Source organism: Canis lupus, chromosome 7, assembly GCF_011100685.1.
Source record: "Canis lupus familiaris isolate Mischka breed German Shepherd chromosome 7, alternate assembly UU_Cfam_GSD_1.0, whole genome shotgun sequence".
NCBI lineage: Eukaryota > Metazoa > Chordata > Mammalia > Carnivora > Canidae > Canis > Canis lupus.
In genome coordinates, this window is record NC_049228.1 from 27171414 (window position 1) to 27188752 (window position 17339).

Genomic DNA, 17339 nt, shown 5'->3' on the forward strand with positions numbered 1-17339 from the left:
ACCTGGGCCCGAGGCCCCGCCCCCCCTGCCGCGCGCAGGGAACGCTCGGCGCCCGCGTGGACCCCGCAGGCGCGTGGCGAGCGCGTCCCGGCCAATGAGGTGCCAGAGCCACCGCGCGGGGCGGGTCTGCGAGGCCGGCCAATCGCGCGGCCGCGCCCCCGGATGTGGTTGCGGGTCCCGCGTCCCCGCCCTGAGGTGGCGTGAGGGGGCGCGCACGTGGGGCCGCGGCCTGGAGCCGGGAGCAGCGGGGGCCGGGGGTGGGCTCGGCGTCTCGCGTGTGGGCGGGCGCGGAAGCCTCGTCCCTCTGGGTTTGCAGCGGGGGAGAAGTGAGCGTGGGTGTTCGTGGCGGAGCGAGTCCCGCCGCAGCGTCGCCGCCGGCGCGTGTGGGAGCCCGTCCGATGGTCCCTCCGCGGGCGAGTGGGACGGTCGGACGCCGGCAGCATGAACCTCCTGCCCAAAAGCGCCAAGGACTTCGGCTCCGTTGACTACTGGGAGAAGTTCTTCCAGCAGCGAGGGAAGAAGGCTTTCGAGTGGTATGGAAGCTACCTGGAGCTGTGCGGGGTGCTGCACAAGTACATCAAGCCCCGGGAGAAGGTGAGCGCGGCCTGGCGGCCTGGGTGTGCTCGGCCCCGGGCACCGAGCAGGGCGTCCGCGCTGGGCGCGTGCTGGGGCCCGGGCTCCCCGCACCACTCGGCCCAAAGGAAGGTAAACGTGCCTGCTTCAGGGCTTTCAGAGAACAGACCTCCTGCCGCCAGCCCCTCCTCGAATCACTGATCCCCCTGGAAGAGGGATCCTTTGGGAGTCCGGGCGGGGATGGCCCCCTGGAGCCGTGGTGGGTGATTCTGTCCCTGTCCACCCTGTAGGGCAGATAGTGCCGGTGGCTGACGGACACGGGAGCCCGTTCACGGAACTGGTGTGGCTGGCACCCTAATTCAGGCACCGTGCTTAGCTCATCAGCAACAAGAGCCCTAAGGCACGTTCCATAAATGACAGCTGGGGAGTACAGTGCCAGCGATTGATGGAGACGGAACTGTATGTAGTGCAGGTGGGGAAGAGGCAGGGAGTAAATGTAATGTTCTTGGAGGACGCTCTACCTGCCAAGCCTCGTGCTGGGTGCTATGTTGTTCAACATTTCAAATCTCCTAATAAATTCTGTAAGGTTCATTCATTGCATGGACTTGGAAACTGAGGCTCTGAGAGCCAGTTTCTTGCCCAGGATCATACATGTAGTAAGCGGCCACATGGGCTTTTAAATTCAATCCTATCTAGTCTAAGATTTATGCACTTTTCTAGAGATTAGTGACATTGGGGGAGAATATTTAAGGATCAATGTGCAGTTGCCCCACAGAGGGAGGTAGCAACTTGTGTTTTAAGTTTGGCTTTAGAAAATAGGAGAGTGTGGACACCGGGGGGCTCAGTCAGTTAGTGTCTGACTTCTGAGCTCAGCTCAGGTCTTGGTCTCTGGGCTGTGAGTTCAAGCTCTGCTTTGGGCTCCTGTACTGGTGGTGGAGCCAACTGAAACACACAAAGTAACAGAATATGGTCAGGTGGACCTGAAGCCACGAGTGGAATAGAGTTATGTCACAGCAAGGTTTTCAAGAGTCAAACAGGAGGTTTGAGTTCAAACTACTGTTTTTAGATTCTGTGACTTCTCTCACTTGAGTGTTCAATGCTTGCTTCAGGGAAAGCTTGGACTAGGTTGTTTTTGCAATATGGAAAGTCCCTTTTTACATACCTTGCATCATTGTGGCTGAATGTGGATTTTTTAAAAAATTTTATTTATTTATTCATGAGAGACACAGAGAGAGAGAGAGAGAGAGAGGCAGAGACACAGGCAGAGGGAGAAGCAGGCTCCATGCAGGGAGCCTGAGGTGGGACTCAATCCTGGGTCTCCAGGATCACGCCCTGGGCTGAAGGCGGCGCTAAACCCCTGAGCTACCGGGGTTGCCCCATGAATGTGGATTTCAAAGTGAGATTCTCAAAGCCGTAGTTTTTCAAGATGGAGCCTAGAATCACCTCTGTAATGGTGCTCTCTCCTGACAGTAGCATCTGCACCTTCTAAAAATTTGACAGCCATGCCGAGACTTGATTCTGGGAAGTATCTGCCAGTTATTCCTTTACCTTGATCACCTTCATCTTACTGGCTTTTTCCCTCAGGTACTGGTGATTGGGTGCGGTAACTCAGAGCTCAGTGAGCAGCTGTATGATGTGGGCTATCAGGATATAGTGAACATCGACATCAGTGAGGTGGTCATCAAGCAAATGAAGGAGCGGAATGCCAGCCGACGGCCCCAGATGAGCTTCTTGAAGATGGACATGACACAGATGGAGTTTCCTGATGCTTCCTTCCAGGTGGTGTTGGATAAGGGCACCCTGGACGCTGTCCTGACGGACGAGGAGGAGAAGACCCTGCAGCAAGTGGACAGGATGCTGGCTGAGGTTGGCCGTGTCCTGCAGGTGGGCGGTCGCTACCTCTGCATCTCCCTGGCTCAGGCTCACATCCTGAAGAAAGCAGTGGGTCACTTCTCTCGGGAGGGGTGGATGGTGAGGGTACACCAGGTGGCCAACAGCCAGGACCAGGTGCTGGAAGCAGAGCCTCGGTTCTCCCTACCTGTTTTTGCCTTCATCATGACCAAGTTCAGGCCAGTCCCTGGCTCTGCCCTTCAAATCTTTGAGCTCTGTGCTCAGGAGCAGGGCAAGCCTGTGCGGCTGGAGAGTGCCGAGCAGCTGGCTGAGGCGGTGCGGGAGCGGCAGCAGTATGCCTGGCTGTGCAGCCAGCTGTACCGCAAGGCCGGGCTGGGGAGTGTATCTCTGGACTTGTGCGATGGGGACACGGGGGAGCCACGCTACACCCTCCACGTGGTGGACAGCCCCACTGTGAAACCATCGCGGGACAATCATTTTGCCATTTTCATCAGTGAGTTGGGATTGCTCCCTCTCTTCCCTGGAGGGGCTGGCTCATAAGGGCTGGGACTTTGGTGGCTGGGTATGCTTTGGCCGATTTTATCTTGCAGGGGGTGGCACTTCAAGAGTTTAGACTAGTCCAGGCCTGAGGAAGAGGGAGTAGCAGCTGTCCAGCTACCTACTTAAGATTTGAGGCATATTTCTTCACATCTTCATTGCAAAAGCTTGGCAAAGTGTGAGAATGGGTTTGGTAGGGAGGAGAGAAAGGCAAGACAGATCAATTTAGGTAAGTCTCACAGTGTTGAGAGTTACTTTGTAACATGGAGTAACAAGCAGCAGAGTCAGCTCTGTAGCCTGTGAGCGGCATGACTTGGGGGGGAATTTGCTGTGCTTCTCTGCTGAATTTAGGGAGACAGTACAGAGTAGTAGCTTAAAAAGTGACTATTTGGGTTCCAGTTCTAGCTCAGTCTGTTCTTGGTGGTGTGACCTCAGACATTCCTTTTCTTTGTGCCTGAGTTTCCTCATCTATAAAGTGATTTAGTTGACTGTGTCATATAGGTGTGAAAAGTGTAAGGTCTCTTAGGGTGCTGCTCCCACATGGTAAGTGCTTAATAAACAATAGTGGTGTTTAATGATAAGGATGAGGAAGTGCTTTAAAGTAGCAAATTCTAGACAATGGCAAGGTGTTGAAATCATCATGCTGGTGATTTGCTGACAGGTGAGCTATTTTCCAAAGTATTCCATAATCCTACCTGTCTACCTTTGGGAACAAATGGTATAACCAATATAAGCATGGAATTTGGGGCTGGACTGCCTGGGTTTGAGTCCCAGCCTCACCATTTACTAATTGTGGAAATTTACTAATGGTGTGGGAAATTAATTGGCAAATAACTTGGGCAAATAATTCAGCTTCTGTGTCTCAATGTCCTCATTTATAAATGGGAGTATTAATACCACCTGTACCTTAGACTACTGTGAGAATTCAATTAGTTTCTGTTTGTAAACTTCTTGGAATACTGCTTGGCATGCAATAAGCGTTAGCATTATTGCTATTTTTCTTGCAGTAGGTGCCTGCCTCTCTCCTCTTACACACAGGGTCATGTGGGTCCTACCATGTGTCTGATGGCTGCTTTGCTCTGGGCCTTGTGTACTAGGGAAGTGATAATCCTCAGTGGGTCACATTTGGAAGGGATGCTGGGCCTACGCCAAGGCTGACTCGTGGCCATGTAGGTCATATTGATTGGGGCTTGAACACTCTTCCCTGGACTCCCTGTCACCAGCTGCTTCTTTCCAGTCCCCCAGGGTCGGGAGACCGAGTGGCTCTTTGGCATGGAGGAGGGTCGGAAGCAGCTGGCGGCCACTGCAGGCTTCAGGAGGCTGATCACAGTGGCCCTCCACCGAGGTCAGCAGTATGAAGGCATGGACAGCATCCAGGCCGAGCTGTCAGCCAGAGTCATGGAGTTGGCTCCTGCTGGGATGCCCAGCCAGCAGCAGGTAACAAAGCTTTGGCAGAGCTTTCACAGATCTCTAGAGAAGTCATATTAGGCAGGAAGGCAGAAGGTGTCTTGGAGCTGGGACTAGTGTCTCATCCCTTAGGCTGTTCCTGAGGGCATATCAACACCTCAGAACTGAGTGGTCAGTACTTAGTTCTCTTGTTTCAGGTAGTGAGAGGAAGGTGAGTAGTTGCTCTTTGGAGACCCATAGTAGCATCTGTGTTTGTGTGGCCTTTGAGACTCCACAAATGCTCTCCCCCTTGCAGGCTCCAGCTCTTTATACTGTGCATTGCTCAGAATGTTTCTCCTTACCCTTTTTTGTGCAGGCCTTCCTTGACCATTTTGTTTTCTAGAACCATCATTATCTGAGTGTAGAATGGAAAAGAGGCAAAAACAGCTCAGGTTAGTTTTCAGGATACTAGTATTGCTGGTCAGGTATCTTCCTGTGGAGGAAAACACTGCTTTGGCAAGTAGTGTTTATGGTATTCATCAGCCTATACTGTCTTGTTCCATCCTGCTCATTGATTGGCGAATGTACTGCAGGTACTTTATCCATGATGGATAGGAAGGCCAGGGTCCCTAGAAGCTTGTTGCTGAAGTAACGGATTTGAAAAGATGAACCTAGACTCCCAGGTTATAGCCTGCTGTTCTGCCCACTAGGCTGTCTTGTGTTTGCAGATGAACGTGCTTGATTCTTCCTGGCAGACTCTGGGGTTGGTGTCCACCAGAGAGATGCAGATCCTGTGGGGAGGTCATTTGTCACCTTCTGTCCAATGCCTACATCTCTGTAAAGTCCGAGGCCCCTGGTGATTATGAAATTTTCTTGGAGGTCTTTAAAAGATTAGAAAGGAGAAATGATTAGAAAGAGAGAGTAAAGATTAGAAAGAGAAATGGAAAAGTCTGGGGGGGGGATGTATTTTTCTCCTAGTTTTTTTTCCTGTTTAGAAAAAATAAGGGAAAAGGTGAGAATAATTGGGGGAAGGGAGAGATTTTCCAAACTTGGAATTTTTGCTTTCCCTCTGGATTTTGTTGTCTTTATCCCTGTTCAGGCTCCTTCTCTCATAGTTATAGTCTTCTCCTGAGTGTTCCCTCCAGCTTTTATGGAAAGTCCTTTGAGGATTCCTAAAGAGAAACTCATGTGTTTTTTTTTTTAAGATTTTATTTATTTATTCATGAGAGAGAGAGAGAGAGAGAGAGGCAGAGAGACACAGGCAGAGGGAGAAGCAGGCCCTATGCAGGGAGCGTGATGCAGGACTCGATCCCGGGACTCCAGGATCACGCCCTGGGCCAAAGGCAGACACTAAACTGCTGAGCCACCCAGGAATCCCCACTCATGTTTTTTTCTTAGGGAGAACCCATTGCATTTCACTGAGGGTTTTGGAAATCTTTGTGCTCAATTGGTTTTCAGAAGAGTGAATTAAATCTTTTGGGATGTGTTGAAAGGCTCAGGAAAGTTCAAGGCAAACCTTGGAAGTTCTTGCTGTCTAGAACCTTGATATGGGGATTCCTCATATACCCACAAAGGGAAAGGGTTATAATTCCTCATGTTTCTTAATTGAGGTGGTGTTTGACCACATCTCTTTTTATATCTTCAGGTGCCCTTTCTGTCTGTGGGTGGGGACATTGGGGTCCGGACCGTTCAGCACCAAAACTGCAGTCCCTTGAGTGGCAGCTACGTGGTCGAGGATGTACAGGGGGATGACAAGCACTATTTCCGGCGGCTGATCTTCCTTAGCAACAGGAATGTGGTGCAGTCAGAAGCAAGGTTGCTGAAGGATGCGTCTCACAGAGGTGAGGTATCATCAACACACTAGTAGGATCCAAGTGGACATGGCTGGACTCTCCATCTGGGTGGTAGAAAGACCTGGCAGCTTGGCTAAGATGTAGGACAGAACTGGGTACCTGTGGTCAGAGGCACAGGGCTCTGCAAGTTGTCCTGTTACCATCTGGGCTCTTAAAGTGTAAGTGGCAATAAGCAAAATAGAGGTGTATGTTATTCTTGAGCAGAGCCTGGGTCTGAAATGATGAGGGGCTGGGGAGGTGGTTCACCAAATAGTTGTGATTATCACTTTAATGCCTTCAGTTTAGAGGCTGTGTTGCATGTTGCTTCATATGCATCTGTATTATATTCATTAGTAAACTTCTGTGAGATGAGCCAGAAACATTTAGAGCCTCTCCATAGTGCCACCTACTAGTATGTTTCAGAGAGGCTTTAGAGTTGGTGAGTACCTTAGAGGTCACCTAGTCCAGTGCTATTCAGTAGAACTTTCTACATTGGAGGGAATGTTTAATAATCACTTAACTGCCCAATATGGTCACCATTAACCATGTGTGGCTCCTGATCATGTGAAATGTGGCTGGTTGCAAGTAAGGAATTGAATCTTTTTAAAAAATTGTATTAATGTTTACATTTCCATAGCCTCAAGTGGCTGGAGGTTACAGTATTGGGCAGTGTAGATCTAGGCCATGTCCTCTGAGATTTTTTGTTTTTTTTTTTTTTTTAAGTAGGCTCCATGCCCAGTGGTATGGGTTTTGAGTTGAATCAAGCTCACTACAGCAGAGTGCTGCTGATGTGGCTCCCCTTCCGCAGACTACAGTGCTAAGTAAGCATAGGACCTCATCATCTCTATCTCTTCTTTAGCCCAGAAGAAACGGAAAAAGGACAGGAAAAAGCAACGGCCTGCTAACACTCCCGAGGACCTCTCAGCTGCCCCAGGGCAGTCCATTGACAAGAGTTACCTGTGCTGTGAACACCACAAAGCAATGATTGCCGGCCTTGCCCTGCTGAGAAACCCGGAGCTGCTCTTAGGTGAGGGAAGTGCCCCTGCCCTCCACAGGAGGGGCCTGTAAGATTGCCGATGGATGCTGTGTCAGCTGGCTTGTGCTTCGAGCACAGCGATTAGAGACCAACAAATGCTCATACAGCAAAGCTTGCTTCTTCCCAGCCATCTCCCAAGTTAATTTAATAAACATTCAGTAACTTTTCCCTCAGCTCTAATTGTGATCTTGGAATGGCTGCGTGTGTGGATGTCTAAATTTTTTGTTTATTCATTTACTTAAAATATTAAGGTATAAAATATATTCAACGAGACACAAAGTACACAGATTTTAAGTTGTTCAGTTTGATGAGTGTCTGCTTATGAGTCTACCCATGAAACCAGATTAACCTTTAAAATCATGACTCCAAAAATGCCTTTGCATTTTAGAAGAATTTCTGGCTTTTCAGTCATGTGTTATAATTTGAGCACCAGATGCAATTCTTACTTGAATTTCTACTTAAATAAAAAAACCTATATTGTAGGCAGTACAGTCATAGCCTTATTACTAATAACAGGTTTGGCTCCAACTACAGTGGTAAAAAATACTCCTTTTTCTATCTAAGCTTGTAGCTGTTCACCTGAAGTCCTGAGTGTGTCTTACTGAAACACCCTGTATTTTTGGCCTGTATAGGTGCTGATGTGTGTCCCTAAAGTCTCAGTTCTTAGGTTTAATCCTCAGATATTAATCCTCTATTTAGTGTCTCCTTTGGGTGATTCTTGTTTCTTGACTTCTATCTTCCTGTGGTAGCTGAGGTTTCTCTTTACTTACAGCTAGGATTTGGGCCTTTGTTTTCCTGTGATTTCTGGAACTCACTCATGTATTGCTGTCGCTGGGCTGTGTCTGAGAGGGCAGTTGTGGCCTTTGAATTGAAAGCTGGGGAGAGGGCATTGCATCTCCACTGCTTTGTGATCTTGAGAGAGATGTTGGCTATCATCCCTCCCAGTTAGATTAAGGGGAATCTAATGCTTATGTTAGGGATGGTGATACGATGTCAGCTAAGTGCTTAGGGATCATTAAAGGTCTGTAATAGTAACATACTGGTTCAGCTTCTGGATCTAGTAAAGAAAGGATTGTGTAACTAGGGGTGAGTTTTCAGATGTCAGATTGGCTTCTACATTTCTGGGATGAGACAGAGAGGCTAGGCCTCTAAACTGTGTGTCCCCTGGGCAGAGCCAGTAATCCAACTTCCTCCTTTCCCCTCCCCAAGGATGGTATAAAACTGTCAGCAAGCAGATTGTCAAATGATACTGTATTCTTTTATTGCAGAGACCCCCCTGGCAATGTTGGTGGTAGGCCTGGGTGGGGGCAGCCTCCCCCTGTTTGTCCACGATCATTTCCCGAAGTCCTGCATTGATGCTGTGGAGATCGACCCCTCCATGTTGGACGTGGCCACTAGTGGTTTGGCTTCTCCCAGAGCGAGCGGATGAAGGTCCATATTGCAGGTGGCCTGGACTATATTACCAGCCTGGCGGGACGAGAAGGTACTGCTATTGGAGACTTTGGAGAGGTCCTGAGGGAAGATTAATGCAAGGTTGTCAGGCCTGCAAGGGCCTCTAGAATTCATCTCTAAGACGGCAGCATTAGCATTGTCCCAGTCTTAGACCTGTAGATTTGTTTATTCCTTGGTTGATGTATTGATTCAGTGAATACAGGGTGCCGACCATGTGCTCAGCACTGTGCAAGGGGTTGGGCTACAGCAACAAGTGAAACAGTCCGTTTCTGCCCTTGTGGTGCTAACAGATCAGTGGGCCTTCCTCCTGATTCTTTTCTGACTCTGTGTTCTTGTCACTTCCTCATCCTCCCAAGAAACCTAAGGTCTGTAACGGGTGAGGAAGAGAGGAAGAAAAGTTAGGGTGTGTGTTGGAAGTGTTTTTTTCAGTCTTTCAGCTGGAGGTAAAGCCAGAGATGGAGCAAAACAGCGTTCATGTAGATCAGTGGTTGTAAAGCTGAGGAGCATCAGGCAGTGTCTGCAGACATGATTTTGGTGCTTGTAACCACAGGGTGAGGGTACTTCTGACAGTGAGTAGAGACCAAAGATCCTGTTAAACACCCTACAGTGCACAGGACAGCCACCCATGACAAAGAATTATCTGGCCCCAAATGTCAGTAGTGCTGAGGTTCAGGAACCCTGAGGTAGATGCTACTCCGTGGGGATGCTGATGGCCGTGCTGCTGCTGGAATTGAGACTCCATTTTGCTCTAATAATTCGTATCCCTGATTTATGACAAAAGACATATTAATGTTCTGCAACAGCTCTGTGATCCTTTTGCCACTTGATATGGAGGCTGAGGATGGTGCTTCCCGGAGCCTGAGCCCCTCAGTGAGAAGTCAGTCAGGTTGGTTCAGTCTTAAGTGGACCTGGCGAGCTCAGGCCACCCACCCCTCCTGGTCTGCCCATTCCATCGCTGATACTCTGGTTCTCACTGGATTAGGGCATCTCCCAGGAAAGGTGTGGCAAAGCAGGATGCCTGGGGTGAGTACCTTGGTGCTGGGGTGGACAGTTGGTGCAGAGATTTTAATTGCAAATTGAATTTAAGGATATCAAAGCTTCAGAGATTACCTCTGAGGCTGAGGCCAGTGTGGGGTCCCAGGCCCAACACAGCTAGTGCATGTGAAACATTGAAAAGTGCCCTAGGCTCATGGTAGGCTGTCAGTGCGTGACATGTTGCTGTATTGACAGCCGGTTGATGAGTTTTGAATAGTCTGGCAGTCACCTCTAACAACCACCTTCCAGATCATTGGAGGGTTCCTACAAATGTGGGCAGTGGTTGTTCTTGGACTTTGATAAGCTGACATGTTCTGCTCTCTTAAGAAACCCAAAGAAGATCTGTGCTATGCCCTGTTATGGGCATGCATTAGTCCGAAGTCAGTATTTATAAATTCTTGAATAATTGGTATCATAGTCTCAAAGTTTGCTAAAAGTCAGTAACATTGTAGGCTTAAGCCTTGTAAAAACTTTTCATTATAGCAAAGAGCACATCCAATGCATCATCAGTTCTTTCTCATTTAGCAAAATCTTTCTTGAGCCAGCTATTGTTTGAGGACTAGAAAAGATACACTAACTAATTTGAGAACATTTTCTCCCATAGCCATTTGCAGAGTCAGCCCTTAAAGGCTTAGGCAGCTGCTTTGCTGCCTAGCAGTAGTTCTTAACTTTGCCTGATTTGGTAATTACTTGGGAGTTGAAGGAAAATACCAGAGGCTTCCTATCTCCTCTCTGACCTGTTCCTCCCACGCCAGGGTTTTTCACTCAGGTGGTCAGGAATGGAGCCCAGATTCTCAAAGTATTTTGAATATTCCCAGGTGACTAATGTTCTGCCTGGATTGAAAATTACTGATATAAATGGACTGTTAACCAAGTAGTAATCTTGCTAGCATGGACCCTATGAATGTGTGTGCCTTTGGAAGGTGCTTTTATTTATTTTTTCAATTAATTTTTTTTAAGATTTCATTTATTTATTCATGAGAGATACACACACACAGAGAAAGAGAAAGGCAGAGACAGGCAGAGGGAGAAGCAGGCTACATTCAGGGAGCCCGACGTGGGAATCGATCCCAGTTCTCCAGCATCAGGCCCTGGGCCGAAGGCGGTGCTAAACCGCTGAGCCACCTGGGCTGCCCCTGGAAGGTGCTTTTAAATGCGGAGGAAAAGATCAGATAAAGGCCCTGTCTTTCATGTGAGGCGCTCACAGCAGAACCCTGATTGACCACGACTTTCCTGGACAGCGTACTTCGTGTCCTTATAGGCAAACGACAGTCTCCATGTCATCCTTCTGACTTAGCCACCTGTGGCCACCACAGGTCACAGGGAATATGGGGAGTAGGAATGTAAATGGTGGTAGACAAAGACTTGTTTGCTTCTCTTTCCCAGCACAGTCCTGCTACAGTGTCATCATGTTTGATGTAGACAGTAAGGACCTAACACTGGGCGTGAGTTGTCCACCACCAGCTTTTGTGGACCAGCCTTTCCTGCAGAAGGTCAAAAGCATCTTGACTCCAGAAGGTAGGATGTACAAAAGGTTAGGGAGGGAGGAGAGGTGAGTCCTTTCAAAATTGTTTTCTTTTAAATGAAAAATGCACACGTCATAAGTGTGTAGCTCGATGAACTTTCCTGAATTGAAAACACCCATTGAACAGCATCAAACACAGAACATTTACAGCACGCCAGAAAGCCTACCTCTTAGCTCCTTCCAGTAACTCATCTTCCTCTTAAGGATAACTTCTATCCAAATTGTCAGTATAGCTTAGTTTTACCCATTTTTGTTTTTTATATAAATATAATCTTACAGAATGTATTCTTTGAGTGCTTTTTTCTTTCATTTGCATGATCTTTGTTTCATCCATAGTGTGTACGTTGTTTCTTTATCGTGTGGTGTAGTATTGGTTGTGTGACCTACCACATTCATTTTTGCATTCTGTAATGGGTATTTGAAGTGTTTCCTATTGGGGCTTTTATAAATAGCCCCTGCCCTGGTGGTGAAGTTCAGACTCCTCCATGTCTGCCCCCAAAAGGAATCTCTACATTTGGAAAGGTTGCTGCTTTCCATGAGCACGAGACACACATTCCTCCCAGCCCCTCAGAGCCTGCACCAATGACCTGGCCTTGATTGCGGTCCCTTCCCCCCACTCCCCTGACCTTCTGCAGTGTCTCAGGTGCGATAGCCCACCCTGGGACCCTCCGGGCTTGGGGAGTTCTGGTTGGTCTCCAAGTAGTTTCCCTGCTTCCCGTCCTGTAGGAGTCCACCAGCCCCCAACAAACCTTTTTCAGAGCACTATTTTCCATCCCACCGTGGACCTGCTGCCAGTGGGCCCCCGGCTTAACCAGTAATGAGGTCTCCTGGTGTGTCTTATCAATCACGGCCCCAAGTGGCGGTCTGGCTGTCCAGATGCCCTCCAGCTTTCCCTTAAGAGCGATTGTGCACACTGGAGGAGTTGGCATTTGGGATTTATCCACATGCCTTGTAGCCAGAACAGTGTGTTTCCCAGCGGCTTCTCCCAACACTTGCCCTCCTCCTGACCTCTGACTGCCCTGACTTGAGCAGCTGGTGTATATGCACAATGGGTCCTCTAGGCCTATGAATTTCTTGCTTATGTACTATCACCTGCTGATCCTTGTGGGTGTAGGGATCCCAGGTTCCAAAAGGCCTTTGAGGCAGCAGCTACATACAGGAGGCAGCCAGTCCCAAGTCAGATTGGCTGCCTGATGGGGTTACAGGCTTCACCACCACTCAGTAGTGCCTCTTGTATCTTACTGGAAGGTAGCACCACTGCTTAGCTGGGCCTTGGGTCTAGGCTCTAGCCCCAGCCCAGCTGGGCAGGCCACTTTTCACCAGCTCTGCCTTCTGGGGAAGTCTGAGCATTGATAGAGGATAAAGCTTGGAATGAGGCAGATGCCAAGGGCCCCAGATATCCCCCTTTCCTGAGCCAAACCTGTCTTGTCATTTTTCTCCTCTTAGCTTTTACCCTCTATGGGGCAGTCTGCAGCCTGTTAGCAAGTCTTCAGGGAACATCCCAGGCCCTAAAGTTCTGGATGATCCCTGGTGATTGAATGGACTCAGGGTGTGAAGAGCTTACACCGTGAAAAATATTTCTGAGCCTCCTTTTGTTATTGGGAACTTTTAAGTCCCCATTTAGACCAACTACTTGATTGGTTTCCTGGGCTCTTCCAACAGTCAAGGCTTTTAGGTGTCTCTATTGGAGGTTATTCTTTGTGACTTAGTCATACCTGCCCTTGCTTGGAAGTCCAGATTTTTCTAGCTCTGCCTTCAGTGGGAATTTTCATATTTTGAATGTTTGTGCTTGAAATTAAGCAGATTTTCCACACATCTGAAAGCAGGCACCAGTCACTGGCCTCTGCAGGCACTTTCCCTGTACTGGGTGCCTGGTGAGGGCCCAGTGTGTGCTTTGTCATCCCAGGGACTGGGGCTGTAACTTTGCTGGCCTTTGAGCATCTTAGTGAAGAGAACCATGTGCTCAGCCTCCCAAGATGGTAGGATCCCACACCCTAGAAACCATTATGAGGTATCCACCTTTTTTTTTTTTTTTTTTTTTTTTTAAGGTATCCACTTTAAACTTGAAACATTTGGTTCATGTTTGGACTGACTGCATGATTAGGTTTCCTGCCTCTTTGGTAATCTGTGCTCTTTGATGTGTCCTTTTGGAAGATACCCAGGTCATCTCACCAGACACAGCCCTGACATAGAGTTTAGAGTTTTCCTGCTTCAAGGGGAATGTTTACATTTTTTGACATTGTAATGGCCTGGGATAGAGCAAATGCCAGTATCTCCAAATAGCCTTCTTCATTCTTCAACCTTGCTCACCAGATACTGCCTTGTTTTAGGTCTTTCCCTATCCTGAGTTTGTACTATACTCTGACAGCTGGCCTTGGGCTGTCTGGCTACTCCAGGCCTTTGGAGCTTTGGCCAGATCTCAACCACCTGAATGTCATCAGGGTGAAGCAATCTCTCACCCAAAATATTTTAGCAGTGGATCTTTAAACTGGTAATAGTCCCATTTATATTTACTGTCTGATGGTATCCCAGGATCCTCCAGCAAGCAGGGCTCCTGGATATCTGTTATTAAAGGTTACCCAGGCCATCTTGTCTTGACAAGGAAGTCAGATTTTTATTTATTTTTTTCATGAGAGTCACAGAGAGAGAGGCAGAGACACAGGCAGAGGGAGAAGCAGGCTCCACATAGGGAGCCTGATGTGGAACTCGATCCCGTGACTATATTCCTCCAGTTTTACTTTTAGGAGTATGGTACTCATTTGTGTAGGTTAAACTGTGATAGGCAGATGCCATGTGCCCCTGTTAGCCCAACCTGTGTCCTGTCCTTTCACGGCACTTAGTCTGTCCCAGGTTTCTGGCTTCCCTGACTTAAGCAACTTGTGCATGCTAAATACATACCCTGTTTGCTGCCCTATGGCAGCTGGAACTCTCCAGGCCTATAGAGCTAGGGCCCATCTGCAACCACCTGCACTGAAGTGAACCCATCCACTGAAAATTATGTGGAGGCAGTTGCTGAAAAGGGTGGCTCTCAGTCCCTGCATAGACTGTCTGCTAGAGTCCCTGGCTTCTATGGCAGTCAGCGTTCTCAGGTGTCTTCTATTGGAGGATACCCCCCAATAACCCATCAGATTCAGCCCTGACAAGACAGTCCAGATTACTCTAGCTCTGCCTTTCGATGGTGGTATGCACATTTGTATAGGTTAGGTTGGAATTAGGCAGATACCTCATAACCCCAAGAGTCCTTTCCTACAACTTGGTCTTTTGGACCCTTACCCTGTTCTAGGTTCCTGGCTACCTCAACCTTTGGTTCTGACACATGCATAGCATGTATATTAGGCAGCAGTGACCCTTAAGAGATGTGGGTCGAGGGCCCATCCAGAACCATCTGCATTACTGCAAGGAAGGGAGCCCACACACTGAAAATCTCTGAGGTAGCTGCTGAAATGAGTGTAAAGCAGACTCCCTGTGGAGTTGCTTTTTGAGGGGACCCCAGGCTTCTCTAAGAACTTAGACTCCCGGGTGTCTCTTAATGGAGGATACCCTGTTCTTCCTGTTCATGCCTCTCTGTCATGAGACAGTTGAAAAAACTCCAGCTCTGCCATCAGGGGGACATCCCACAATGTGTAGATAAGGCTTTGTGATTAGGCTGATATTTGTACCTCAAGGAGCCTGGTCCTGTGACCTGGCCTCTTCAGCACTTGATCCATTCCAGGTTTCTGGCTGCCCTGACCTGCTTGGCCCATGGACATGCTGCCCACACTGTCAGCCTGTCTTGTGGATCTCTGGTCAAGTCCAACTACTACATAGCCTTCTGCATGGAGGAAACCCACCCACACCAAACCCTTCTTCGGGAGCAGCTGCAAATGGGAAACAGGCCCCCATAGACTGGCTGCCTCCTGGGATCCCAGGTGTCTCTTACTGGAGGATATCCTGGCCAGACTGCTTAGGCACTCCATGGCAGGCCATTTGAATAACCTTTAGGTTATTCCTCATTGGGCTTGTAGGACTTTCAGTTAGGCATCAACCTTGTCCTCTAAAAGTTTGCTCCTGTGCTCTGTTTCCAGACCCTCATCCTGTTGCAGATCCCTGGCTTCCCTGAATAGCATTGCATATGGATGTGCCCTATGCACACATTCAGCACGCTTTGGACAGTAGGGCCCTAGAATCAAAGAGAGCTAGGACCAGATCCAACCAGCTGCATAGCCTTCAGGAAGGAAGGAGTCCCTCCCCTAGTAATCACACTGAGGCAACAGATTGCTGATAGTCCCCATTTGCACTTGATACCTGATCAGGCTCTGGCTTCTCTAGCAAGCAGGACTCCCAAATGTCTCATACTAGGACATTCCCAAGTGTCACACCTGCCAGACACCAGCCCATACTGACAAAAGGAATGCAGTATGCTTTAATTCTGTCTTTAGGGGCAATATGTGTATTTGTATAGCTTGAGACTTAAAATTAAGCTCATTCTTTGTTCTTTACACATCTACACTTGTGTCAGCCTCTTGCCCCATGTTACAGTCCAGAAAGCTGACAACATATGTAGTCCTCAGCATATGTATACACAGTACACACCCCTGTAGCAGGCTGTGGGTGGCTAAGGCTGACCTGGGGAACTAGGGGCCACCTGCATGCTTCCAGTTTGGAGGGACCCCACCCCCAGAAATCACTGAGGCAGCAGCTGCAAATTGGCAATAGTCAGTCCCCATTTGGACTTCCTTCTTGATCCAGTCCTGGGCTTCTTTTGCAACCAGGGCTTTCAGGTATCTCTTATTGGAGGATACGTGAGCTACCTGCCCAGCCCACTCTGGCAAGATAGTCCAGTATCCACCTCTGCCTTCATGAGGAATATGTATATTTGTGTAGGCTTGCAGTTATGCCCAAACCTTACTCCATAAGAGCTTGATCCTATGATCTCACCTTTTCAGGCTCTTACTCTGGTCAAGATCCCTGGCATCCTTAAATGCTCTGCACCCACATGTGCAGTACATACCCCTTCAGCAGGCCTTGGGCAGCTAGAATTCTCCACACTGGGGAAGCTAGGTCCAGGCCCCAACCAACTGCCTGGCTACCTAAATGAAGAGAGCCTGCATTCTGAAAAATCACTCTGAGTTAGCAGCTGCAAACAGGTAGCATTCAGTCCTCATTAGACTTGCTGCCTGATTGGGCTAGGCTTTTCTAGCTTTCAGGGCTGCCAGGTGTCTCTTCTTAATGGCCCTTTCCTAGCAAGTCAGTTGGGTGACCTTGAGCTCTACTATCAGAGGAAATTCTTCATTGGGTAACTCAGGGCTTGTGATTATGTATATGCTTTGATCTTCAAGACCTTGCTCTAACCATAGCCAGACTTCCCCTGGGGTCTCTTATTGGCGAATGCACCAGACAACAACAGTCTGACACAACCTGACAAGGCAGTCTAATACACTCCAGTTTGGGGGAATGTGGACATTTGGCAGGAAGGGCTAGCTATTAGGCAAAGGCCTGTCCCCAGAGTCTGTTATGTGAACCAGCCTGTCCAGGTCCATGCCCAGTGGCCGCTTCAGAGTAATTTTAGGGGGCTGGGCTCCCCCCACCCTGAGACTGATTCACAGGAGCAGGCTCTTGGGGATACAAGGTTATCTGCCTAATTCTAAAACCTTAACCTATACAAATGTCCATATTCCACTGGAGGAGTCATGATGGTTTTGCCAGATCAAGACTAGATAAATGGCCAGGGTATCCTCCAGTAAGAGACCCCTTGGGAGCCTTGATTGCTGGAGAAGCCTGGGACTTCACCAGGCAGCCAGTCCAAGTGGGAACTTATTGTCAGCACTTTAAAGCTGCCACCTTATAAAGATTTTTGAGCTGTGGGCCTCCTCCACCTTGAGTTGCCATCCAGTCTGAGCTCCCCTGGCAGACAAAGACCTGCTGACAGAGGGAGGACTGTGCATGCACAGATGGCACAGGTCAGGGGAACCAGGGATCTGGGAAAGGACAATGTCAGACAAGGCTGGGTGGCAAGATGGGGCTCTCAGGGGTACCTGGAATCTTCCTAATTCTGTGCCTTAATCTAAGCAAATGTGCTTAATTCCCCTGAAGGCAGAGATAGAGGAATCTGGACTGCCTGGATCTGATTTAG

The 17339-nt window shown here is 48.6% G+C and overlaps 1 protein-coding gene across 1 annotated transcript in view; it reads left to right on the top strand.

Annotated features, from left to right (window-relative positions):
- The first annotated feature begins 267 nt into the window (after positions 1-267).
- Positions 268-17339, top strand: part of LOC119876434 (eEF1A lysine and N-terminal methyltransferase-like) — a 60377-nt gene continuing 43305 nt past the window's right edge. Inside the window, 8 exon segments of the mRNA XM_038542535.1 lie at positions 268-594; positions 2158-2917; positions 4199-4398; positions 5993-6188; positions 7039-7206; positions 8484-8609; positions 8612-8698; positions 11089-11220. Of these exon segments, the coding sequence (XP_038398463.1) occupies positions 442-594; positions 2158-2917; positions 4199-4398; positions 5993-6188; positions 7039-7206; positions 8484-8609; positions 8612-8698; positions 11089-11220 (1822 nt within the window). The 5' untranslated portion in view covers positions 268-441.